This window comes from Oncorhynchus keta, chromosome 21 (assembly GCF_023373465.1).
Source record: "Oncorhynchus keta strain PuntledgeMale-10-30-2019 chromosome 21, Oket_V2, whole genome shotgun sequence".
NCBI classification, from domain to species: Eukaryota; Metazoa; Chordata; class Actinopteri; order Salmoniformes; family Salmonidae; genus Oncorhynchus; species Oncorhynchus keta.
In genome coordinates this window covers 21,181,053-21,207,568 of record NC_068441.1, presented here as the reverse complement: position 1 = coordinate 21,207,568, position 26,516 = coordinate 21,181,053, and the positions used below count along the sequence as shown (strand labels likewise).

At 44.0% G+C, this 26,516-nt stretch overlaps 2 protein-coding genes across 3 annotated transcripts in view; both read right to left on the bottom strand.

Moving 5' to 3' along the window:
- The window catches only part of LOC118400244 (protein Wnt-4a), a 29,936-nt gene extending 16,653 nt beyond the window's left edge, over window positions 1–13,283 (bottom strand). The window contains exon 1 of the mRNA XM_052473464.1: window positions 12,538–13,283. Coding sequence (XP_052329424.1) covers window positions 12,538–12,614 — 77 coding nt within the window. The 5' untranslated portion in view covers window positions 12,615–13,283. The remainder of the gene's footprint in view (window positions 1–12,537) is intronic.
- The window catches only part of LOC118400238 (dnaJ homolog subfamily C member 11), a 288,373-nt gene that overhangs the window by 54,526 nt on the left and 207,331 nt on the right, over window positions 1–26,516 (bottom strand). The gene's annotated exons all lie outside the window — the stretch shown is intronic.

Here is a 26,516-nt window from a genome sequence, read left to right as displayed (position 1 = left end):
TAAGAGTTTTCCACACCTGGAGTGCACAACATTTGCCAATTATTATTTTCAAAACTCTTCAAGCTCTGTCAAATAGGTTGTTGAACATTGCTAGACATCCATTTTCGGGTCTTGACAAAGATTTTCAAGTAGATTTAAGTAAAAACTGTAACTCAGCCACTCAGGAACATTCACTGTCTTCTTGGTTACCAACTCCAGTGTATATTTGGCCTTGTGTTTTAGGTTATTGTCCTGTTAAAAGGGGAATTAATCTCCCAGTGTCTGTTGGAAAGCAGACTGAACCAGCTTTTCCTCTATAATTTTTGACTATACTTAGTTCCATTCCGTTTCTTTTTAACCTGAAGAAATCCACAGTCCTTAATGATGACAAGCACACCCATAACATGCTGTAGCCACCACAGTGCTTGAAAATATGGAGAGTGGTAGTCAGCAATTTGTTGTAATGGATTTGTCCCAAGCATAACACTTTGTATTCAGAACAAAAAGTGAATTGCTATGCCACATTTTTTGCAGTATTACTTTAGTGCCTTGTTGCAAACAGGATGCATGTTTTGGAATATTTTGTATTATGTACAGGCTTCCTTCTTTTCACTCAATTAGGTTAGTATTGTGGAGTTACTGCAATGTTGTTGTTGATCCGCCCTCAGTTTTCACCTATCACAGCTATTAAACTCTGAGTGAAGAAGGAAGCCTGTATTTTTGTAGTGACTGGGTGTATTGATACACCATCCAAAGTGTAATTAATAACTTCCCCATACTCAAAGAGATATTCAATGTCTGCTTTTAATTTTGTTTTACCCATCTATCAAAAGGTGCCCTTTTTTGCGAAGGATTGGAAAACACCCCTGGTCTTTGTGGTTGAATCTGTGTTTGAAATTCACTGCTCGACTGAGGGACCTTACAGACAACTGTATGTGTGGGGTACAGAGATGAGGTAGCGAAGTTATTTATAATAAGGGTTACATGGAGAAAATCGGACCTCTCTGAAATGAAAATGGATGGTCCTCCCTTCAGCAAAATAAATTTGACCTAAATTCTCCCTGAATGCTTAAAAAAGTGACCCTTCCCTATACCTAAAATAATAGACCAGAGCCTTAGATATGCAGTTTTAGAAATAGTTATTTGTCCTGTAAGCATTACATGTCAACATGGGAATTTTGATAGTGCACAGGGCTGTGGGCCAGAAGGCTGTGGGTTCGCAGACCACCATGGACAAGAGTAGGCTTGGAAAGATCGCTTTTATAGTAAAATCATTGCATGAATCTAGTATGATATTTGCAGGTCCGAGAAAAAATTGCCTGAATATTTTTTTAATACCACACAAATTACCGAAATGACAGACTAAGAATGGACAGAGAGATAGGCCTGTGTTCATATTATCAGATTTTTCCAATGGCAAGTCAGTGTGTCTTGTTTGCAATGAAACTGTTCCAAATAATTTAATTTGAGAGGCCATTAGGAATCTGAGCATGGTATTTTCAAAAGTTAGGCCTACCTTTCCACTCCAGACAGAGTAGGCCTACCTTTCCACTCCAGACAGAGTAGGTCTACCTTTCCACTCCAGACAGAGTAGGCCTACCTTTCCACTCCAGACAGATTAGTCTTACCTTTCCACTCCAGACAGAGTAGGCATACCTTTCCACTCCAGACAGATTAGTCTTACCTTTCCACTCCAGACAGAGTAGGCCTACCTTTCCACTCCAGACAGAGTAGACCTACCTGTCCACTCCAGACAGAGTAGGCCTACCTTTCCACTCCAGACAGATTAGTCTTACCTTTCCACTCCAGACAGAGTAGGCCTACCTTTCCACTCCAGACAGAGTAGGCCTACCTTTCCACTCCAGACAGAGTAGGCTTACCTTTCCACTCAAGACAGAGTAGGCATACATTTCCACTCCAGACAGAGTAGGCCTACCTTTCATTTACATTTACATTTAAGTCATTTAGCAGACGCTCTTATCCAGAGCGACTTACAAATTGGTGCATACACCTTATGACAACCAGTGGAACAACTTTCCACTCCAGACAGATTAGTCTTACCTTTCCACTCCAGACAGAGTAGGCCTACCTTTCCACTCCAGACAGAGTAGGCCTACCTTTCCACTCCAGACAGAGTAGGCTTACCTTTCCACTCAAGACAGAGTAGGCATACATTTCCACTCCAGACAGAGTAGGCCTACCTTTCCACTCCAGACAGAGTAGGCTTACCTTTCCACTCCAGACAGAGTAGGCTTACCTTTCCACTCCAGACAGAGTAGGCCTACCTTTCCACTCCAGACAGAGTAGGCCTACCTTTCCACTCCAGACAGATTAGTCTTACCTTTCCACTCCAGACAGAGTAGGCATACCTTTCCACTCCAGACAGATTAGTCTTACCTTTCCACTCCAGACAGAGTAGGCATACCTTTCCACTCCAGACAGATTAGTCTTACCTTTCCACTCCAGACAGAGTAGGCTTACCTTTCCACTCCAGACAGATTAGTCTTACCTTTCCACTCCAGACAGAGTAGGCCTACCTTTCCACTCCAGACAGAGTCGACCTACCTTTCCACTCCAGACAGAGTAGGCCTACCTTTCCACTCCAGACAGAGTAGGCCTACCTTTCCACTCCAGACAGATTAGTCTTACCTTTCCACTCCAGACAGAGTAGGCCTACCTTTCCACTCCAGACAGAGTAGGCCTACCTTTCCACTCCAGACAGAGTAGGCTTACCTTTCCACTCAAGACAGAGTAGGCATACATTTCCACTCCAGACAGAGTAGGCCTACCTTTCCACTCCAGACAGATTAGTCTTACCTTTCCACTCCAGACAGAGTAGGCCTACCTTTCCACTCCAGACAGAGTAGACCTACCTTTCCACTCCAGACAGAGTAGGCCTACCTTTCCACTCCAGACAGATTAGTCTTACCTTTCCACTCCAGACAGAGTAGGCCTACCTTTCCACTCCAGACAGAGTAGGCCTACCTTTCCACTCCAGACAGAGTAGGCTTACCTTTCCACTCAAGACAGAGTAGGCATACATTTCCACTCCAGACAGAGTAGGCATACATTTCCACTCCAGACAGAGTAGGCTTACCTTTCCACTCAAGACAGAGTAGGCATACATTTCCACTCCAGACAGAGTAGGCCGACCTTTCCACTCCAGAGTGGTCACGGACCAAAGCGCTGTTTTGGCCTAGACCACTTTATATAATCGGATCCGTTTAATTTTCATCAAAATCTTAAGCTAATATGGGGTAGGTCTGTGTTTTTTTGCCATTTTCCTTCATTAAAGGTGGTATGTTATACCCTCTCATACCCCTCAATTTGAGTCCTGGTTTTAAAGGAAAACTCCACCCATAAACTATCTTTTGGTGTTTGTTTCATTAGTCCATTGTTGACATAGTCCCAAAATGTTTTGCATGTTATCAATCAAGTTTTCAAGATATGTAACTTTCCAAAAACAGAAATTTGGCCCATATGATACATTTTACATCATATTATGTTGTGTTTTGCATCATAAAATACGGGCCAGATTTCCTGAAAACGTAAATGCTGACATGTAGGCTATTTAAATAATGCATGGTAGGTGGAGGAATCTATGGACATAGCATCCTATAGCCTAATTTCCTCTGTCAAACAGGTAAGCCTACCTCTGACTTCTTAAATAGGAAGAAACCTTTGATTCTCCTCCTGAAATGCCACTGTAGCTCTACACAGCACAGCCATTGGTTAAGCAGCACACAAAAACGGTTTGGATCAGTAAGAGCAGAGCAGGCCGAGGCTCCGGGATGGAATATCAATGTAATCTAGTTTTATTTACACCATCCTAGCAGCTATCTTAGAAATATAACTTTTCTCTGAGCATGCACTTCGTAGCCTATCACCTATATATCTGTGATGCATGATATCACCTTTAGGCTCTGGATAAAACAGTTTGAGACCACACTAAGTAGACTATAGGCGCAATTAATATTGAGCACCCAGCGGAGTATCAGAGATGAGGGATGGCATCAGGCACACATCGATATATAGCCTAATAAGTAACGAATACTAAAACAATGAGAAATATTGAAATTTAATCAATTACAAATGACACAACCCTCCCTTGAACGACATAAAAAAATACTAAACCCTCCCCTTGATTGAAATTGAAAAAGCTCCTCCAGGTAACGATTCTGTACATTTTTATCCGTCCCTAATTATTGCATTATTTGACGTTTGTCCAAATTGGATTTTATCTTTGACAGAATCGTCGATTTATGACTTAGGAGTCATTTGTTCTATTCTATTCTTCTCCCTGGCAGGAACAGAACTCTATTCTAGTGCAGCATTGGATGCATGGTGAGATCCATGATCCTCTTACTGAAACCATACAGAGCGAGCAGGAGGGAGGCCACAGTCTATTGTTTAAGTCCCTATCTAAATTTGTGACGAATAACGCTCAAAATAGCTCTCATGCCTTTAACCACACACACCACGTTCCAAGCTAGCCCCTTATTGCAAAACTCTATGATGCAGACAAGCACACACGCACACACACACACACACACACACACACACACACACACACACACACACACACACACACACACACACACACACACACACACACACACACACACACACACACACACACACACACACACACACAGAAAGAGAGACAAAGAAAGAAAGCATGCTAAAGAGGATAAGAATGACCCTAATTGCTAATGAGGGCTGGGGTTTGGTGGTCTAATGTGCAGCCAGGTCACCCATGATACAAGTTCGACAATAATCCATGTCTGAGCACGTTGTGAGATGACATGGAAACTGGCCACTAGGGGCAACAGTGAGTGCTGTTACCTTCAAGTAGGTTTCGGTTCTGCTAGGGCATTGTGGATGGAAATGGCCGAGGGGCGTAAGCATCTGCCTCTGATTCCAAAGGTTACAAGTCCAAATCCAGTGATAGTTTTAAGCTTATCCCAAACCTTAACGCTTAACCTGTCGGGGGTCAATGCCTAACCTTAACATTTTGGAGTTAATGCCTAAACTAATGCTTAAACTGAAAACACGGATCAACGTCTAATTCTGACATGAGACTGTGAGAGCTAGTTTCTAATGTATGTGCATTATGTGTGTGTGTGTGTGTGTGTGTGTGTGTGTGTGTGTGTGTGTGTGTGTGTGTGTGTGTGTGTGTGTGTGTGTGTGTGTGTGTGTGTGTGTGTGTGTGTGTGTGTCAATTTGTAAGTCGCTCTGGATAAGAGCGTCTGCTAAATGACTTAAATGTAAATGTAAATGTGTGTGTGTGTGTGTGTGTGTGTGTGTGTGTGTGTGTGTGTGTGTGTGTGTGTGTGTGTGTGAGCGATGGGGTCATGGGGTTAGGGTGAAATGTGCTCTAATGGAGACAGCAGCAGAGCAGGCACCAGATAACACAAAAATACTCACAAACACGCATATTGACACAAACACACACAGAGAGAGAGAGAGAGAGAGAGAGAGAGAGAGAGAGAGAGAGAGAGAGAGAGAGAGAGAGAGAGAGAAGAGGCAATACAAGCCACCTCCCACCTGGTACGTTAATCCTCTGGCATCAACAGGTCAAGACCACTTTGTGTGTGTGTATGTGTTTCATCAGACATCCACCTTCTGCCATTTCCCTTTCTATTCTTTTCTCTCCTCATCTCGCTCACTAATTTTCTCCTCTCTCTCTCACACTCTCCTTCTTCTCCTCCCTCCTCTGTTTTTTAGTCAATGCAGTTGTGCATTTCCTCTGGTATCTATGTTGGCCTGTGTTAGCCGTAGTGTATTAGTGTGAGCAGGAGGGGGTCTGGGGACAGGACGCTGACAGGAGAACATGAATGTGACAACCTGACTACAGCTTCATCACCACTTCATCACTGCTGGTATTTGTGTTTGCAGTGTGTGTGTGTGGTGTGTGTATGTGTGTGTTTGCAGTGTGTGTGTGTTTGCAGTGCAAGGCGCCACAGTGTAGCGCAACGCCAAGGTCCCTGCTTTCTCTGGTTACTCATCAGCTGCCATCTCTTTATCGCCTGCCTGACACACTGACCATGCCTATAGTCTATTTAATACACACACACCACTGCTGCTCCAAGCTTCGAACCCCTCGGCAGACATGCTAGAGCATCCTGTACAGATTTATGATTTGACAGAGTGAATATTGGTGGTAAAAAGTAAAATATAAAAAAAGTTAAATATATATTGTTTTTATCATAACAGACGAAGCTCAATATTTATTTGTCTTTGAATGTATAAGTGCGTATCAATATATCAGCTTTAACAGACAACTTTATATTCTCATTTGTTTTTATGACAGCACATAATTTCAAATACATTTGTAAAAATTAGCAGGTTCATGGTCCACATGGTTCAATAATCACTGACATTTTCAGACAAGAACGGCCAAAAGGGGCGGTGTTGCAATCTACTGCAGAGATAGCCTGCAGAGTTCTGTCCTACCATCCAGGTCTGTACCCAAACAATTTGAATTTCTACTCTTAAAAATACAACTCTCTAAAAACAAGTCTCTCACCGTTGCCGCCTGCTATAGACCACCCTCTGCCCCCAGCTGTGCTCTGGACACCATATGTGAACTGATTACCCCCCATCTATCTTCAGAGCTTGTGCTGCTAGGCGACCTAAACTGGAACATGCTTAACACCCCAGCCATCCTACAATGTAAGCTTGATCACCATCTTAAATAGGTTTCTTAAATAAGCATGTCCCATTCAAGAAATTTAGAACCAGGAACAGATATAGCCCTTGGTTCTCTCCAGGTCTAACTGCCCTTAACCAACACAAAAACATCCTATGGCGTTCTGCAGTAGCATCGAACAGCCCCGTGATATTCACCTTTTCAGGGAAGCTAGAAACCAATATACCCAGGCAGTTAGAAAAGCCAAGGCTATCTTTTTCAAGCAGAAATTTGCTTCCTGCAACACAAACTCTAAAAAGTTCTGGGACACTGTAAAGTCCATGGAGAATAAGAACACCTCCGCCCAGCTGCCCACTGCACTGAAGATAGGAAACACTGTCACCACCGATAAATCCACGATAGTTGAGAATTTCAATAAGCATTTTTCTACGGCTGGCCATGCTTTCCACCTGGCTACCCCTACCCCGGTCAACAGCACTGCACCCCCCACAGCAACTCGCCCAAGCCTTCCCCATTTCTCCTTCTCCCAAATCCAGTCAGCTGATGTTCTGAAAGAGCTGCAAAATCTGGACCCCTACAAATCAGCCGGGCTAGACAATCTGGACCCTTTCTTTCTAAAATTATCTGCCGAAATGGTTGCCACCCCTATTACTAGCCTGTTCAACATCTCTTTCGTGTCGTCTGAGATTCCCAAAGATTGGAAAGCAGCTGCGGTCATCCCCCTCTTCAAAGGGGGACACACTCTTGACCCAAACTGCTACAGACCTATATCTATCCTACCCTGCCTTTCTAAGGTCTTCGAAAGCCAAGTCAACAAACAGATTTACCGACCATTTCGAATCCCACCATACCTTCTCCGCTATGCAATCTGGTTTCAGAGCTGGTCATGGGTGCACCTCAGCCACGAGCAAGGTCCTAACCAATATCTTAACCGCCATCGATAAGAAAAAATACTGTGCAGCCGTATTCATTGACCTGGCCAAGGCTTTCGACTCGGTCAATCACCACATCCTCATCGGCAGACTCGATAGCCTTGGTTTCTCAAATGATTGCCTCGCCTGGTTCACCAACTACTTCTCTGATAGAGTTCATTGTGTCAAATCGGAGGGCCTGTTGTCCGGACCTCTGGCAGTCTCTATGGGGGTGCCACAGGGTTCAATTCTTGGACTGACTCTCTTCTCTGTATACATCAATGATGTCGCTCTTGCTGCTGGTGAGTCTCTGATCTACCTCTACGCAGACGACACCATTCTGTATACTTCTGGCCCTTCTTTGGACACTGTGTTAACAACCCTCCAGGCGAGCTTCAATGCCATACAACTCACCTTCCGTGGCCTCCAATTTCTCTTAAATACAAGTAAAACTAAATGCATGCTTTACAACCGATCGCTGCCTGCACCTGCCCGCCCGTCCAACATCACTACTCTGGACGGTTCTGACTTAGAATATGTGGACAACTACCAATACCTACGTGTCTGGTTAGACTGTAAACTCTCCTTCCAGACTCACATCAAACATCTCCAATCCAAAGTTAAATCTAGAATTGGATTCCTATTTCACAACAAAGCATCCTTTACTCATGCTGCCAAACATACCCTTGTAAAACTGACCATCCTACCGATCCTCGACTTTGGCGATGTCATTTACAAAAATGTCATTTACAAAATAGCCTCCAATACCCTACTCAATAAATTAGATGCAGTCTATCACCAAAGCCCCATATACTACCCACCACTGCGACCTGTACCCTTTCGTTGGCTGGCCCTCGCTTCATACTCGTCGCCAAACCCCCCTTAAACCCCCATTATCCCCCTAAAGTCCCCCCTTATCTCAGCTCGCTGGTCACCATAGCAGCACCCACCTGTAGCACGCAGAGCAGCAGGTATATCTCTCTGGGCACCCGAAAAAACAATTCTTCCTTTGGCCGCCTCTCCTTCCAGTTCTCTGCTGCCAATGACTGGAACTAACTACAAAAATCTCTGAAACTGGAAACACTTATCTCCCTCACTAGCTTTAAGCACCAGCTGTCAGAGCAGCTCACAGATTACTACACCTGTACATAGCCCATCTATAATTTAGTCCAAACAACTACCTCTCCCCCTACTGTATTTATTTATTTAGCTCCTTTGCACCCCATTATTTCTATCTCATTCTTCCACTGCAAATCTACCATTCCAGTGTTTTACTTATTGTATTTACTTCGCCACCATAGCCTTTTTTTGCCTTTACCTCCCTTATCTCACCTCATTTGCTCACATTGTATATAGACTTATTTTTCTACTGTATTATTGACTGTATGTTTGTTTTACTCCATGTGTAACTCTGTGTTGTTGTATGTGTTGAACTGCTATGCTTTATCTTGGCCAGGTCGCAATTGTAAATGAGAACTTGTTCTCAACTTGCCTACCTGGTTAAATAAAGGTGAAATAAATCATGTTTTTTTTAAACATTGGTCCTCAAAGGCTAATGCGCTTTACTCAGTTAATGTGTAGCTAGGCCTATTTCTTAAAAGTATGGGATCCTGTCAAGCAATTGTCTATGAAAACACTGTATGGGTGTTTAAAAAAAACAATCATAAACTGGTGGTTCAAGCCCTGAATGCTGATTGGCTGACAGCCGTGGTATATCAGACCCTATACCACAGGTATTTCAAAACATGTATTTTTAGTGCTCTCATTAGGTTGGTAACCAAATTATAATAGCAATAAGGCACCTCCAGGGTTTGTGGTATATGACCAGCATACCAGGGCTAAGGGCTGTATCCTCGCATTGCGTTGTGCATAAGAACAGCCTTTAGCCGTTGAATATAGGCCATATACCACACATCCTCCTGCCTTATTGCTTAATTATTAAACGGTCTTGACGTTTCAAATTCAATGAGCAATCGAAAACAAATAGGCCAGGATTATGATATTTTCCCCAGGGCCAATTCACGGGGGTTTATGTTGAGTAAATAAATGAAACTGAAGCAACAAACATGTAGGCCGAACCCCTGCATTCCCTTTGACAAACGCCACAATTGTGTCAATTAGGCTATATGATGACGCACCTATTCCCCCCCCCCTTCAAGCCGCACGCAGGTGCAACAGGGAAATCGCTCGCGCCATATGATAGGAGAAAGAGAACGAGACGAGGGCGAAAAGGAGGCGTTGACCGAGAAAAAAATTGAACAGTAGTAGTCTACTGCAGGCCCGTCAGCCCCGATTCCAGAGAGACATTAGGAGTATGACTCAGCGCTCAGTAGCCGATGAGTGGTTTAGAGAGGGAGATTGAAATCCACACGGGATATTAGGCAATAAGAAAATGAGTTAGGGTACAAACAAATAGTTCACTCAACAGTGTTCCCGTCGAACTGGGAATTGCATCATCGCTTATCCAAAATTATATCGCTCATTTGAAACATTCATGACATTTGGCAGGCGTATTATAGCCTAAACAAATTGTATACTAAATTGTAATTAGCCCCCCATTTTTTTCATGGTGCTATGTTGTTTTAAAGAACCAAAAAGGAAAAGGCATGCAATAAGGGTATAGGCTACCTATCCAAAAATAGTGTTCATTAGATGTTCAATAGAATGACAATGTTAGAATAGCCTATATTGCAAATAATTGGCTGACACATGTCAACATAGTCAACACAGAAACACTTTGATATACCTGGAAATCATGATGACATCAGACCATTAGGCATTTTGCCGTAGCACTACACAGCTGATTCCAAAAATAAACTAATCGTCGAGTTTTGATCATTTGAATCAGCTGTGTAGTGTTAGGGCAAAAATCAAAACGTGCACCCCTTGGGGTCCCGAGGACCGAGTTTGGTAAACGCTGCATTAGACCATTCTAAGATCTATCGCCTGTAATTGACTACAGGCCCTTTCGATTTCAGCAAAGAACAAGACGAGTATGTAAAAGATCATTCAAATCACCACGAGAAAAATGCTCTGCGTTAGCAGACACAATTTGGAGATAAATAGGCCTATGCGGTGAGCCATAACAAGTTGAACATGTTTCAGAAAAAAAACTAAATTAAACTGGAAGTCTACTACAAAATTTGGTAACATAATCTAAATCGACCATTTTATCGAAAACATCTGTTTTTCGTTAAATAATGGCTAAATACGATCTTCTTATTCAACGAACCTGCATACCAGACATTGATACGAATATAACTAATTGGAAAATAATGATTCCAGCATTATGCTCAATATAATCTATACGACCATATTCGATTCATTCATTAGATGTGACTAGTTTTGTGTGAATACAGATCCATAAAATTATATTCCCATCATATTGATGCCAAAATTAGACTATTACCTTCGAATTGAAAAACTCTAATAAAACATATAGATTAATGAACATATACTTTCAAAATCTACTTGACCTATCAAATATTTGCAAAATAGGCGAGACCTATAAACTTGCTTTTTAAAAACATTTATCTTCAGTGAATTTTTACATGATCTGACCTACAGAGAATTGTCCTCTGCAGTATTTGTTCTGAGCCCTGTTTCCCCTCTCCTTTACTTGTGCTGCTCCCATCTGACAGGTCTCCTATACCGGTGCCGGGAGAATGGAGAGGGGGGTTGAGGCTGCTTGGTTCAGGGCTGAGGGGGAGAAGTGCACATGCTCCTGGTCGATCCCGCAGACAGAATAATCATATTTAGCAGACTAGCAGAGAGGGTTTTCACTGCGCGTGGAACATGTCTGCACACGCCCGCGTCCTGCTCTCTCACCACACCTTGAGTCCAAAAACACGAGCTGCCATCAAACCCTATAGCACAATTAATAATCAACTATCTATGTTTAACATAATAATACAGGTTCAATGTATGTATCATTTGATGACATTGTAATGCATGTGGCTACTAAATGCACTCATCAATGTATTAGCAATTTATCAATGCATAATGCAAGATTGAATGGTGGCTTATGCTATATAAACTCTAATAATCATAATCATTTGATAAGGCTATCCTCATGTCCACAGAGCCCATTTCTGTCAACATATACGATATTATATTCACCAGTTATACGATACAAACACTAATCATTGAAATAAAAATGCTAGTCACACTGTATTTATATTTTAAAATTAAGGACAGTAAATCCCAGAGCTGTTGCTTAGCTCTCTCTCTCGATCTCTCTCTCTCTCTCTCTCTCTCTCTCTCTCCGTCTCCCTTGAGGTATGCAGACCCACCTAACCACCTCCCACCTCTGAGAGCAAGCACGCACTTGTGACCGAACAGCGAGGCTCGTGCAGCGGGGAGAAATGGGCAATAATGTGCAATGTGCTCATAGTGTAGTTAGTCTGGCCCTAGTCACTTACTCAGTGTAGGCTACCCTGCACATTGCAGGTCCCAGGGGACAACTGAGACTGACAACTGTTTTACCTTGACAAATAGCCTATAACGGAATTGGGCCTTGCACACTCAGATGCACTGACACTGGCAGCTTCATCGAGGTAACAGGCAAGGTGAGATATTATTCTTATTTGACTGACAGGTGCAGAAGACCAATTATAATATTATAATAAAATTGTTAGCCTATAGCCTAACAGTCGAGTGGATGAGTGGAGTGGTTGGGTTAACAACGACAGGGCATTGAGCTGTGACACTATGGACACACAGAGATCACAGAGACAGGGACAGGCAGAGATAGAGAAAGGGACAGCATCGTGATAATGACAGGAACAGGGGAAATGTGAGGTTTGGGATGGTTTGAAGAGAGATGGAGGAAGATATTTTGGGAAGAGTGGAGAGAGTAGTGAAAGTGCAGACTGGCCAGGTTTTGGGATGGGGTGTGGAGGCGAGGGAGAGGAGGTGGGCAGAGAGTGGAGGGAGGCAGAGAGGGGAAGATGCAGAGAGGTGAGAGAGGAGTTGGAGTCCGTAAACTTCACTTACAGCCAGTTACTGGCGTTGGCCGAGAGCAGCGCGAGGAAGAGCATCAGCAGGGACCGTAAAACATATTCCGCGGTCATCGCGAGTGCTACCAGGAGAGAAAAATCCCAAAGACAGTTTAAGTAATCCACAGAAAGTATGGCAGGGATCTCTGCCACGCGCTCCCAGGGGGAGGGACGAGAGCTGGCTGCGGTGGTCTAGTGAAGTACCGGAGATACGTGGGACCCCGTTAAATACAGTTAATCCATCATCACACATCCAAAGAGATCAACCGGAGAGGCGTGAGACTCGCAGCTGTGTCACCCGGTCCGTTCGTCTCCTGCTCTCTCTCCACACAGAGAGGAAAAGATGGGAGGATAGGGAAAAGAGAGGATGCTAAAAATACACAGAAATGATTTTTTTCTGTGTCACGGCGCCAAACTCGGGAAGGCTGGGACTGAATTGGAACCTTCTTATTTCACGTGTTTACTCTCGTTCCTGTTTTCGCGTTAACACCACCGGGCGCGCAATGAGAGGGGCAGTAAAAACCTTAACGACTTCTTCTCGAGTTGGAGTTGTAATCCCTCAGGTGCTCTCGAGACGCTCCTCGATTGCGGTGTTATTGCTACTGTGGTCCATTCCAACTGATGGGCTTTGGTTCTCTTTACGTTGTCAGACACACATTCACGAAACACACTCTTCACACAATCTTTCACAGCCTGCCACTGTGCGTTTGCTTTGTGGATGGCACTGAGAGGGGAGAGAGGGTGAAAGCTGACTTTAGTGGAGGGGCGGCGCGAGGCTGAGGGGAGGTATGGGAGTGAGTTTGGAGATGAAGGCGGGTTCAGTGCGTTATGAAGGTATAGTGTATGTCTCTCTCTCTCTCTCTCTCTCTCCCTCTCTCTCTCTCTCTCTCTCTCTCTCTCTCTCTCTCTCTCTCTCTCTCTCTCTCTCTCTCTCTCTCTCTCTCTCTCTCTCTCTCTCTTTCTGTGTGTGTGTGTATTCTGCGCCGTTTTAGAGCTCTCCTGGGAGGATGCAATAGCGCAGCCATTCACCGCGCTCCACACACACACACACACACACACACACACACACACACACACACACACACACACACACACACACACACACACACACACACACACACACACACACACACACACACACACACACACACACACACACACACACACACACACACACACACACACACACACACACGTCTTGGCAAAGTCTTGCTCAACCCTGTCCCATGCCAAATATTCTGTGGTCAGAAGGCTATTTAAAGCCTCACTGAAAAGCACTGTATTTTAGACTGCTTTAATAATGGTGATAATGGTACAAATAGTAAGCCTGAAAGGTATAATATTACTATGACTACTACTACTACTAGGCATACTGCTACTACTATTACTAATAATATTAACACAAATATGAATAATACAAATAGTAATACAAATAGTCTGGAGTGTCTTTGTGGCATATGTCAGTCATGTCCCGACCAATTATCGCAGCAGAAATGTCCATGTAAAAAGCAGAATATTAATTTGCAGACATTAGTCTTAAAGGAAAATTCCACAAAAAACGTTTTTGTATTTGTTTCATTAGACCACTGCTGATACATTCCCCAAATGTTAACATGACAGCAATCAAGTTTTCAAGATACAGTGTCTTGCAAAAGTGAAAGAATTCACCCCCCTTGGCATTTTTCCTATTTTGTTGCTTTACAACCTGTAAAGGGGGGGGGGGTTATTATCATTCGATTTACACAAAATGCCACCACTTTGAAGATGCAACATATTATTTATTGTGAAGCAAACAAGAAATAAGACAAAAAAACTGAAAACTTGAGCATGCATGTATTCACCCCCCAGAGTCAATACATTGTAGAGCCACCTTTGCAGCAATTACAGTCTCTTGGGGTATATCTCTATAAGCTTGGCACATCTAGACATTGGGATTTTTGCCCATTCTTCAAGGCAAAACTGCTCCAGCTCCTTCAAGTTGGATGGGTTCCGCTGGTGTACAGCAATCTTCAAGTCATACCACAGATTCTCAATTGGATTGAGGTCTGGGCTTTGACTAGGCCATTCCAAGACATTTAAATGTTTCCCCTTAAACCACTCGAGTGTTGCTTTAGCAGTATGCTTAGGATCATTGTCCTGCTGGACCTCCGTCCCTGTCTCAAATTGCTGGAAGACTGAAACAGGTTTCCCTCAAGAATTTCCCTGTATTTATTTTCATCCATCATTCCTTCAATTCTGACCAGTTTCCCAGTCCCTGCCGATGAAAAACATCCCCACAGCATGATGCTGCCATCACCATGCTTCACTTTGGGGATGGTGTTCTCGTAGTGATGAGAGGTGTTGGGTTTGCACCAGACGTAGCTTTTTCCTTGATGGCCAAACATCTACATTTTAGTCTCATCTGACCAGAGTAGCTTCTTCCATATGTTTCGGGAGTCTCCCACGTGTCTTTTGGCGAACACCAAACGTGTTTGCTTATTATTTTCTTTAAGCAATGGATATTTCTTTGGTCACTCTTCCGCAAAGCTCAGCTCTGTGGAGTGTACAGCTTAAAGTGGTCCTATGGACAGATACTCCAATCTCCTCTGTGGCGCTTTGCAGCTCCTTCAGGGTTATTTTTGGTCTCTTTGTTGCCTCTCTTATTAATGCCCTCCTTGCCTGGTCCGTGAGTTTTGGTGGGTGGCCCTCTCTTGGCAGGTTTGTTGTGGAGTCATATTCTTTCCGTTTTTTAATAATGGATTTAATGGTGCTCCGTGGGATGTTCAAAGTTTCTGATATTTTTTTATAACCCAACCCTGATCTGCACTTCTCCACAACTTTGTCCCTGACCTGTTTGGAGAGCTCCTTGGTCTTCATGGTGTCGCTTGCTTGGTGTTGCCCCTTGCTTAGTGTTGTTGTACACTCTGGGGCCTTTCAGAACAGGTGTATATATACTGAGATCATGTGACAGATCATGTCACAGATTGCACACAGGCGGACTTTATTTAACTAATTATGTGACTTCTGAAGGTAATTGGTTGCTTCCAGATCATATTTAGTGGTTTCATAGCAAAGGGGGGAATACATATGGGGGGGTGAATACATATGGGGGTGAATACATATGGGGGTGAATACATATGGGGGGTGAATACATATGGGGGGTGAATACATATGGGGGGTGAATACATATGCACACACCACTTTTACATTTAATTTTTTTTATTTTATTTTTTAAACAAGTCATTTTTTTCATTTCACTTCACCAGTTTGGACTATTTTGTGTTTGTCCATTTCATAAAATCCAAATAAAAATCATTTAAAATTACTAGTTGTAATGCAACAAAATAGGAGAAGCACCAAAGGGGATGAATACTTTTTCCATGTACTGTACATAACTTTCAAAATATAGAAAATGTCACAGGATGATGCTTGATTACTAACTTGCAAAGCATTTTGGGACTGTATCAAGACTGGACTAATGAGGCCACCTGAGTGGCGCAGTGGTCAGGCAGTGCTCAGGTGTCACTACGAACTCGGGTTTGATCCCGGCGCCATGTCTAGGTCCAAGAGGTTTCTAAACAGCTACTACCTCCAAGCCATAAGACTCCTGAACATCTAATCAAATGGCTACCCAGACTATTTGCATTGCCCCCCCCCTTTTACACCACTTCTACTCTCTGTTGTTATTATCTATGCATAGTCACTTTAATAACTCTACCTACATGTACATATTACCTCAACTAACATGGACTCTGTACCAGTACCCCCTGTATATAGTATTGCTATTGTTATTTTAATGTTGCTCGTTAATTACTTGATACTTTTATTTGTTATTCTTGTCTGTATTTTTTGAAACTGCATTGTTGGTTAGGGGATTGTAAGTAAGCATTTCACTGTAACACCTGTTGGAGTCGGCGCATGTGACTAATAACATTTGATTTGATTTGAGACTGTGTCACAGCCAGCCATGTTTTGGAAACCCATGAGGTGGCGTACAATTGTCCCAGTATAGTCCGGGTTAGGGGAGGATTTAGGCTACAACAAGCATCATGTCGGCGGCCTGCAATGGGTACTTACCACCAGAATTACCATCGGCTATACACTGAGTGTACAAAACATTAGGAACACCTGCTCTTTCCATGACATAGACTGACCATGTAAAAGCTATGATCCCTTATTGATGGCACCTGTTAAATCCACTTCAATTCGTGTAGATGAAGGGGAGGAGACGGGTTAAAGAAGCCAGCATCCCTGTGGAACGCTTTTGACACCTTGTAGAGTCCATGCCCCCACAAATTGAGGTTGTTCTGAGGGCAAAAGAGTGTGCAAGTCAATATTAGGAAAGTGTGCTTAATGTTTTTGTACACTCAGTGTACATCCCATAGGGTTCAGGGGGTTTTCCTGATCAGGTTACATTGTTAGAAAAACTTAAACCCATGTGCAGCACCTGGGATGTGAGAAGGTGCAGTAAATGAGTCAGACTGAAAGATCATCGTTCAGCTTCTGAACAGACTGGCCAACAGAGGGGGACAGTGAGTAATGTTGAGAGGTTGCTTGAAGATCAGGATCGGAACAGGGACTGGAACACACACACACACACGCACACACTCAGCTACCCAGAGTTCTATTGCGCTGAACTGATTTACTGGTCTTTGGCCGTGGGACAATACCACAATCCCACAGGAACAATACACATGTGATTGGTTTTCCTGCAGACGCCAGGGATGAGGTGTGTTTGTGAAAGTGTCTGTGTGTGTGTGTTATTTATCCCCTCTTCTAGTAGGCTATCAACCAGAGTCAAAACGTACAACTGTCCTCTATGGTACATTCTTATTGCTATTCTTACGAGGACATAACTGTCTTGGAACGTTGGTGCCAACATGGCTTCCATGAAAACTGTAAAACCCAAACAGTACAGTACCATTAGGCCTAGGGATACTCTACCCAAGATAACGCAAGTGTGTGTGTGTGTCCTTGTGTCCCTCTGATGCCCCCTGGGGTGTTTCCAGGAAGCCCATTACCCTTAAATCACCTCCCCTCCAGTACTGTGTGTGTGATTGTGTCTATGTACAGTACATGGGTAAATATGTTGTAAGTGGCTGTCAGTCTCCTGCTGTGTGTTTAAGTGAAAAGAAACAATTTTCCTCTAAGGACCCTCGCTATACCCAGCATGCTGCCAGCCCACACACTCACATGTCTCTCTGTGTGCGTGTGTGTATGAGAGAAAGAGACAGAGCGAGCAGAGAGAGAGAGAGATAACAATGGAGAGAAAGAGAAGGGAGAAAGATACAGGAAGCGAGAGACTCGGAGACAAAGATAATGTGTGTGTGATGAAGCTAATTGAGGGGGTCCTGGGAGAAAGTTCTGCAGCATTTCTCCATCGCAACATGAGCTGGCTCATCCGTCCGTCACAAAGGTATTCTGGGAGGACAGGTTTTATATGGTCTCGGCCCACACACCTGGCCCGTTACCCTGGAAACAACAAGGCCACAGGACCCCCTTAACATTTACCCCTGGGCGTCACACACACAGCTGATGAGTAACCAGAGAAAGCAGGGACCTTGGCGTTGTGCTACACTGTGGCGCCTTGCACTGCAAACACACACACACACACACACACACACACACACACACACACACACACACACACACACACACACACACACACACACACACACACACACACACACACACACACACACACACACACACACACACACACACACACACACACACATGAACACACATACATAACACACCACACACACAGCAAACACACACATTTCAAATACTTTATTTGAATCCACCAAAATCACATTTACAAAAAAGGATCCAAACATTTCAAATGTCCCTGTATGCATGGCACTCAAGGGTACATAATCAACACCTTCTCCAAACAACTAGGCTGCCTGTGACAGCTGAAACAGAGCAGTACCAAAGCCAATTACTTTGCCCTAGTTTTTGTCAGGCCCAGAATCTGGAGGCCACACACTGCAAGCCTGTGTACATGTCTCAGACTGCCGAATATCCGTGACACCATCTTGCACCTCCACCCGAGGATGTCCCAGCGTGTCACAAGGGACTGGTACTTAAGCAGCTTCTAGGCAAAGGCCTGCACCATGTAGCCGTCCAATGAGCAGCCCACTTACAAAATCAGCTCCTCCCTCTGGCCTCCCTCCACAACAACAATATCTGGTGTATTTGACACACAGGACAACACATCATCATCAACATGGTTTGCAAGGTAGCAGAGTGCTAGATTATATGTTGTTGGTCGAACTTGCAGCTGTGCCTTCACAGTAAAGGTGAGAATGTCCTCGCCAATGGCAGAATTCTGGTACATGGAATGGGAGACTGGTCAGCACAGTTCAGAGCAGTGAGTTTCCTCTGCAGCCTCAGGCCATTCCAGTGTTGCAATGGCTGCATCTATCTGGTACCAAGGAGTGTTGTCCTGGATGTAGGATGAGATGTTCCATCATGGGTGACACAAGCCTCAAGGCAGTCACTGGCTCAGTTTGCATGTCAGTCAGTGTCTACCTGAGCTCTGCTCCAGTCCAATTGCACAGGTCGTTGAGGTCCGGCCAGTCTGACCAGAGACCAAAGCCTTCCTCCTGGAGGAAGCCAAGGAAGTTGTCCTCAGTGACCCTGGCCACTGGAACCTTCACAAACACACACACACACACACACACACACACACACACACACACACACACACACACACACACACACACACACACACACACACACACACACACACACACACACACACACACACACACACACACACACACACACACACACACACACACACACACACACACACACACACACTACAATAGTCTGGACATCCAGCGCCATTAACTTCACCCTGTCTGAGTTATAATTATAGAAGCCTCAGTTGCTCATACACTTTCTTTCTTTTTCTTTCTTTCTTTCTTTCTTTCTTTCTTTCTTTCTTTCTTTCTTTCTTTCTTTCTTTCTTTCTTTCTTTCTTATTCTCGCTCTCTCTTCTTTCTCTCTTTTCGTCTGTCTCATAGCCTCACATAACACCTGCTGCCTGAAGAAAGCGAGAAAATAGGATGAGAAGGGTAGGGCAAGAGACAGGTGAGGAGGAGAGAACAGGTATTTATTGTTTATTTCTCTGGAATCAGTCCCTGTTTCTTTTCCAGCCTTTGTAAGGGGTGTGCTGTTTTCCGGTTGATTCACTTTGAGCTAGACACAAACACAGGCCCCCGCAGACACACATCCCTAAACACACACAGGACCACGAGGGAAAGTGTCTTTCTCTTATCTAAGATCGCATCAGGTTAAGTGGGCATTCTCCCCTCCACACACACACACACACACACACACACACACACACACACACACACACACACACACACACACACACACACACACACACACACACACACACACACACACACACACACACACACTTGCAAATATTGACCGTGCTAGATTCAGTGGTGGAAAAAGGACCCAATTGTCATACTTGCAAAAAGTAAAGACATCTTAATAGAAAATGACTCAAGTAAGTTGAAAGTCACCCAGTAAAATACTTCTTTAGTAAAAGTCTAAAAGTATTTGGTTGAAATATACTTAAGTATCAAAAGTAAATGTAATTGCTAAAATATACTTAAGCATAAATCATTTCAAATTCCTTATAGTAAGCAAACCAGACGGCACCATTTTCTAGTTTTGTGTATTGACAGATAGCCAGGAGTACACTCCAACACTCAGACACTGAGACATCATTTACAAACGAAGCATATGTGTTTAGTGAGTCTGTCAGAGCAGAGGCAGTAAGGATTACCAGGGATGTTCTCTTGATAAGTGCTTGAATTGGACCATTTTCCTGTCCTGCTAAGCATTCAAAATGTAACAAGTACTTTTGGTTGTCAGGGGAAATGTATGGAGTAAAAAGTACATTGTTTCTTTTGGAATGGAGTGAAGTAAAAGTTAAAGCTGTCAAAAATACACATAGTAAAGTAGAGTACATACAGTATACCCCAAAAACCTACTTAAATAGTACTTTAAAGGATTTTTTCTTCAGTACTTTACAACTGGGTAGATTTGTGGATGTTTCTCTCTCTCAGGGCAGTGTGTGTGGTGTAGTAGTTGTTTGGGTGTCAGGTTGCAACTTGCATGGTTCAGGACTGGATGCTTGCTATATCTTGACATGACTGTCACAACCACATGACCATGACCTAGCTCAACTGTGCCTCCACCACATCAGCAGAGGATCTCTTCACATACTATGTGAGCAGAACTCCCTCTCTCTCTCTCTCTCTCTCTCTCTCTCTCTCTCTCTCTCTCTCTCTCTGTCTCTCTCTCTCTCTCTCTCTCTCTCTGTCTCTCTCTCTCTCTCTCTCTCTCTCTCTCTCTCTCTCTCTCTCTGTGTCTCTCTCTCTCTCTCTCTCTCTCTCTCTCTGTCTCTCTCTCTCTCTCTCTCTCTCTCTCTCTCTCTCTCTCTCTCTCTCTCTCTCTCTCTCTCTCTCTCTCTCTCTCTCTCTCTCTCTCTCTCTCTCTCTCTCTGTCTCTCTCTCTGTCTCCCTCTGTCTCTCTCAATTCAATTCAATTCAATTCAAGGGGCTTTATTGGCATGGGAAACATGTGTTAACATTGCCAAAGCAAGTGAGGTAGACAACATACAAAGTGAATATATAAAGTGAAAAACAACAAAAATTAACAGTAAACATTACACATACAGAAGTTTAAAAACAGTAAAGACATTACAAATGTCATATTATATATATATATATACAATGTACAAATAGTTAAAGGACACAAGATAAAATGAATAAGCATAAATATGGGTTGTATTTACAATGGTGTTTGTTCTTCACTGGTTGCCCTTTTCTCGTGGCAACAGGTCACAAATCTTGCTGCTGTGATGGCACACTGTGGAATTTCACCCAAAAGATATGGGAGTTTTTCAAAATTGGATTTGTTTTCGAATTCTTTGTGGATCTGTGTAATCTGGGGGAAATATGACTCTCTAATACGGTCATACATTGGGCAGGAGGTTAGGAAGTGCAGCTCAGTTTCCACCTCATTTTGTGGGCAGTGAGCACATAGCCTGTCTTCTCTTGAGAGCCATGTCTGCCTACGGCGGCCTTTCTCAATAGCAAGGCAATGCTCACTGAGTCTGTACATAGTCAAAGCGTTCCTTAATTTTGGGTCTCTCTCTGTCTCTCTCTCTCTCTCTCTCTCTCTCTCTCTCTCTCTCTCTCTCTCTCTCTCTCTCTCTCTCTCTCAATTTAATTCAAGGGGCTTTATTGGCGTGGGAAACGTGTTAACATTGCCAAAGCAAGTGAGGTAGATAATTTTCAAAAGTGAAATAAACAATAAAAATTAACAGTAAACATTACACATACAGAAGTTTCAAAACAAAACAATCTCTCTCTCTCTCTCTCTCTCTCTCTCTCTCTCTCTCTCTCTCTCTCTCTCTCTCTCTCTCTCTCTCTCTCTCTCTCTCTCTCTCTCTCTCTCTCTCTCTCTCTCTCTCTCTCTCTCTGTTCACTGCCTGTTGAAGGTGATTGGTTACTCAGTAACAGCGGTTTCTGTCTCCCCCTGACCCCTCTGTGCCCCAGCCAAGAGGTCAACCCCCCTCCCCCTCTCCCTCTCTCTGACCGTATCCCTGTACTCATCCCTCCTTCTCTTCTCTGTGTGGGGGCAGCTCGGCCACTTCCTATGTTCTGTCCAGAGATCAGACTAACAACAACGTCCTGATCTGTGGTGGAAAACACCATCACTGGAGCTGGGTAAAAAGTTGGTATGGCTCTGTATCAGGAGGTGTATATTTACAGAAGAGGAATCAGGTATTGGGATGAAGTGATGATGGTGTCCATGAGTTTAGTGGGGTGAGCTGGATGGAGCAAGTGGAGAGGGTGAAGGAGCATAGAGGGGTGTCAGGGGTTAGGCCCGTAAATGAACAGCTGAGTGCTGTGATTTAGTCGGTATAAAAGCGGCCCAACTGTCATAACAAAGGGCCCTGACAGAAATGAGGGGCCCGCAGACAAAGGGGAGTCAGTCAGTGGACCCCCAGAGGCCCATAGAGACACACACGCATACATGCACACACACGCACAGTGCCCTGATGGCAGACAAAGGGGAGTCAGTACCTGACTGGGCTCTGAGGGCTGTCCCTCTGTAACCTTTCCAGAATCTTCTGAGTCCTCTTCCCCCGTCTGTCCGTCAGTCCTCCTCCTAAAGCCCTCTGAAGCCTTTCATAAGGGCTGAGTGTGGCCTCTACATCCTATTGGTCTCAGATTAATCACTCTTTTCTTCAGGGCCGGGGGGGCGTGATGATGGGACTACACTGAGCCCCCTGACCCAGTCTCATCTCCCTGCTGGTTCATTGTGAAGGGGATTGGAGCAGCTTTGGCTTATTTCAGCCAGCCAACACTCTTATCCATCCATCCAACCATCCGCTATGTGCCAACATCACTAATAGAATCACAGACACACACCCTTTTAAAACCAACAAGATCTCACAGTCTCGTAAACATCTATGGGTGAAGTGAAAGTAGGTAAGGGTTAAGGTTGTTAAAACAGGAATAACTTGAAGGTTAAGCATAAAACACTCTATGCTTAAGTTTAGGCATTAATTATGACGGGTTAAGGTAAGGGTTAAGAATTGGGATAAGGTTAAAACATAAAAATTAGTGTACCCACGAGATTGAACCCACGATCCTCCGAGCCGAAGCGAGCGGTTCATGGTAATACGTCCTCACCTTTCTCCTATTGGACAGTGTTGAATGCATCTCCTGACGTCTTGGGGACCTGGATAAACGTTGAAAACTGAAGTCTATCTGGTGTGATCTAGCAGCTAAAAACACTCACAAAGAGTTACTAAAAATGTGTCCACAGATGCAATAAGTGCATTTCACAGAGTTTCAGGAAAAGTTTTCCTTGAAGGCTATTGTGCATGATCTGTGCTCAACCCCCTCATACAACCCCCCCCCCCATTCACTGCCTCCCCTCCTCTTTTGCCCAGGTCCAGGTCTAATAGGGAGTAATAGGATTGTGTGTAGCTCTGACCCTGCTCTTTGTGCTGCTGTCTCTCTCTGCTCTGTCAGTGTGCTTGATCCTGATCCCCAGAACCTCACAACACACAGGTGCTTTCACCAGGGTTTCCCAATCTTTAAGAACCAGGGTCCGGCTGGTTATGGTTCTCTATCTATTCAAACTGGTGTAAGGGACTGGTCAGCAACTGGATAGCAGCATATAGGTATAAAAATGAGTACATAACTTGGATGATAGGGATGGTCCCACAGTCACTGTGTTGGTGGGGTTTCAATCTCCCCCACACAGTTTCACACAAACATTCATTCATTGTTAAATGGAGGTCACCACCCCATTCCACACACACACACACACACACACACACACACACACACACACACACACACACACACACACACACACACACACACACACACACACACACACACACACACACACACACACACACACACACACACACACACACACACCTCCCCCCAGCCGCTGCTTTAGGTCTCTGACACAGAGGGGGGTTCCAGTGACCCCCAGAGAAGCCTTTCACTTCCTGGGTCACTCTCCCTGGTGACCCCACTCTCCAAAGGTCAAATCTGGTTATTTAACAACAAGATGAAGGGAAGGTGGAGCAAGGAATAAGTGTATAGTGGAAAATGAGGGTTGCATAAAAGGTATTAAACAACCCTTTTATCAACAAGAACTCTCAGGCTCTGCATTTTCTCTCTCTCTCTCTCTCTCTCTCTCTCTCTCTCTCTCTCTCTCCTCCTTCTCTCTCGCTTCTCTCTCTCTCTCTCTCTCTCTCTCTCTCTCTCTCTCTCTCTCTCTCTCTCTCTCTCTCTCTCTCTCTCTCTCTCTCTCTCTCTCTCGCTTCTCTCTCGCTTCTCTCTCTCTCTCTCTCTCTCTCTCTCTCTCTCTCTCTCTCTCTCTCTCGCTTCTCTCTCGCTTCTCTCTCTCTCTCTCTTTCTCTCTCTCTCTCGCTCTCCCTCTCTCTCCTTCCCCATCTCTCTCCACTTTTACTGGCCATGACTCTGTTACAGTAATGACATAGGCCACAGGTATGTGTTTAGACTATAGCTGTAGAAATACAGTCAAAAGTTTGGACATACCTACTCATTCAAGGGCTTTTCTTTATTTTGACTATTTTCTACATTCTACAATAGTGAAGACATCAAAACTATTAAATAACAGATATGGAGTCATGTACCAACCAAAAAAGTGTTAAACAAATCAAAACATATTTTAGATTTGAGATTCTTCAAAGTAGCCACCTTTTGCCTTGATGACAGTTTTGCATTCTCTCAAACAGCTTCACCCGGAATGCTTTTCCAACAATCTTGAAGGAGTTTCCACATATGCTGAGTACTTATTGGCTGATTTTCCTTCAATCTGCAGTCCAACTCATCCCAATTCATCTCAATTGGGTTGAGGTGGGGTGATTGGGGAGGCCAGGTCATCTGATGCAGCACTCCATCACTCTCATTCTTGGTCAAATAGCCCTTACACAGCCTGGATGTGTGTTTTGGGTCATTGTCCTGTTGAAAAACAAATTATTGTCTCACTAAGCGCAAACCAGATGGGATGTCGTATTACTGCAGAATGCTGTGGTAGCCATGCTGGTTAAGTGTGCCTTGCATTCTAAATAAATAAGACAGTGTCACCAGCAAAGCACCCAACACCATCACACCTCCTCCTCACCAAAAATCTCAAATTTCGTCTCAGCAGACCATAGGACAGATTTCCACCAGTCTGATGTCCATTGCTCATGTTTCTTGGCCCAAGCAAGTCTCTTCTTCTTATTGGTGTCCTTTAGTAGTGGTTTCTTTGCAGCAATTCGAACATGAAGGCCGGATTCACGCAGTCTCCTCTGAACAGTTGATGTTGAGACCTGTCTGTTACTTGAAATCTGTGCGGTGCAATTTGAGGTGCAGTTAATTGCCGATTTCTGAGGCTTATAACTCTAATGAACTCATCCTCTGCAGCAGAGGTAACTCTGGGTCTTCCTTTCCAGTGGCGGTCCTCATGAGAGCCAGTTTTATCATAGCGCTTGATGGTTTTTGCGACTGCACTTGAAGAAACTTTCAAAGTACTTTACATTTTCCGGATTGACTGACCTTCATGTCTTAAAGTAATGATTGACTGTCGTTTCTCTTTGCTTATTTGAGCCATTCTTGCCATAATATGGACTTGGTCTTTTACCAAATGGGGGCTATCGTCTGTATACGAACCCTACCTTGTCACAACACAAGTGATTGGCTCAAACGCATTAATAAGGAAAGAAATTCCATTGCATGAGTAGGTGTGTCCAAACTTTTGACTGGAACTGTACGGAGTTCAACAAGTTCCGCAAACACAGTGTTTAACATAAAACATTTCAATGGGAGCCATGTTGGCACCAAATGTTCAATGGAAAAGTTCCAGTGGGATGCAAATGAGAACATTATAGTCATGTGACATCTGGTGCCAACATGGAGGATAAATACTGTAGTATCTATGATTGGCATCCTCCCAAAGACAATAGTCTGTATATTATATAGTGTTGACTCCTCCTGACTATACAGAACAGCCACCTATCAGAAGCTTATCTCATGGAGAGGAAATCACAAAGTTGTCTCCAGCTGTGAACGTTAGCACAAGTATTCTCGGCATGAACCACAGTCAGCGTAAAAACAACAACACAAGCCGAGCTCCCGCCAGCCTGGCCTCCCTCGCTGTGTTTCTCTGGTCCAAGCCAGCATCACTGGGCCTGTTTGGAGAGCTATCTGCTACACACACACAAACAGACGCAGAAGCACAAACACGAACACACACAGGCAGACACATGCAAAAATGTACACACACCTTGGCGTTGTGCTACACTGTGGCGCCTTGCACTGCAAACACACACACACACACACACACACACACACACACACACACACACACACACACACACACACACACACACACACACACACACACACACACACACACACA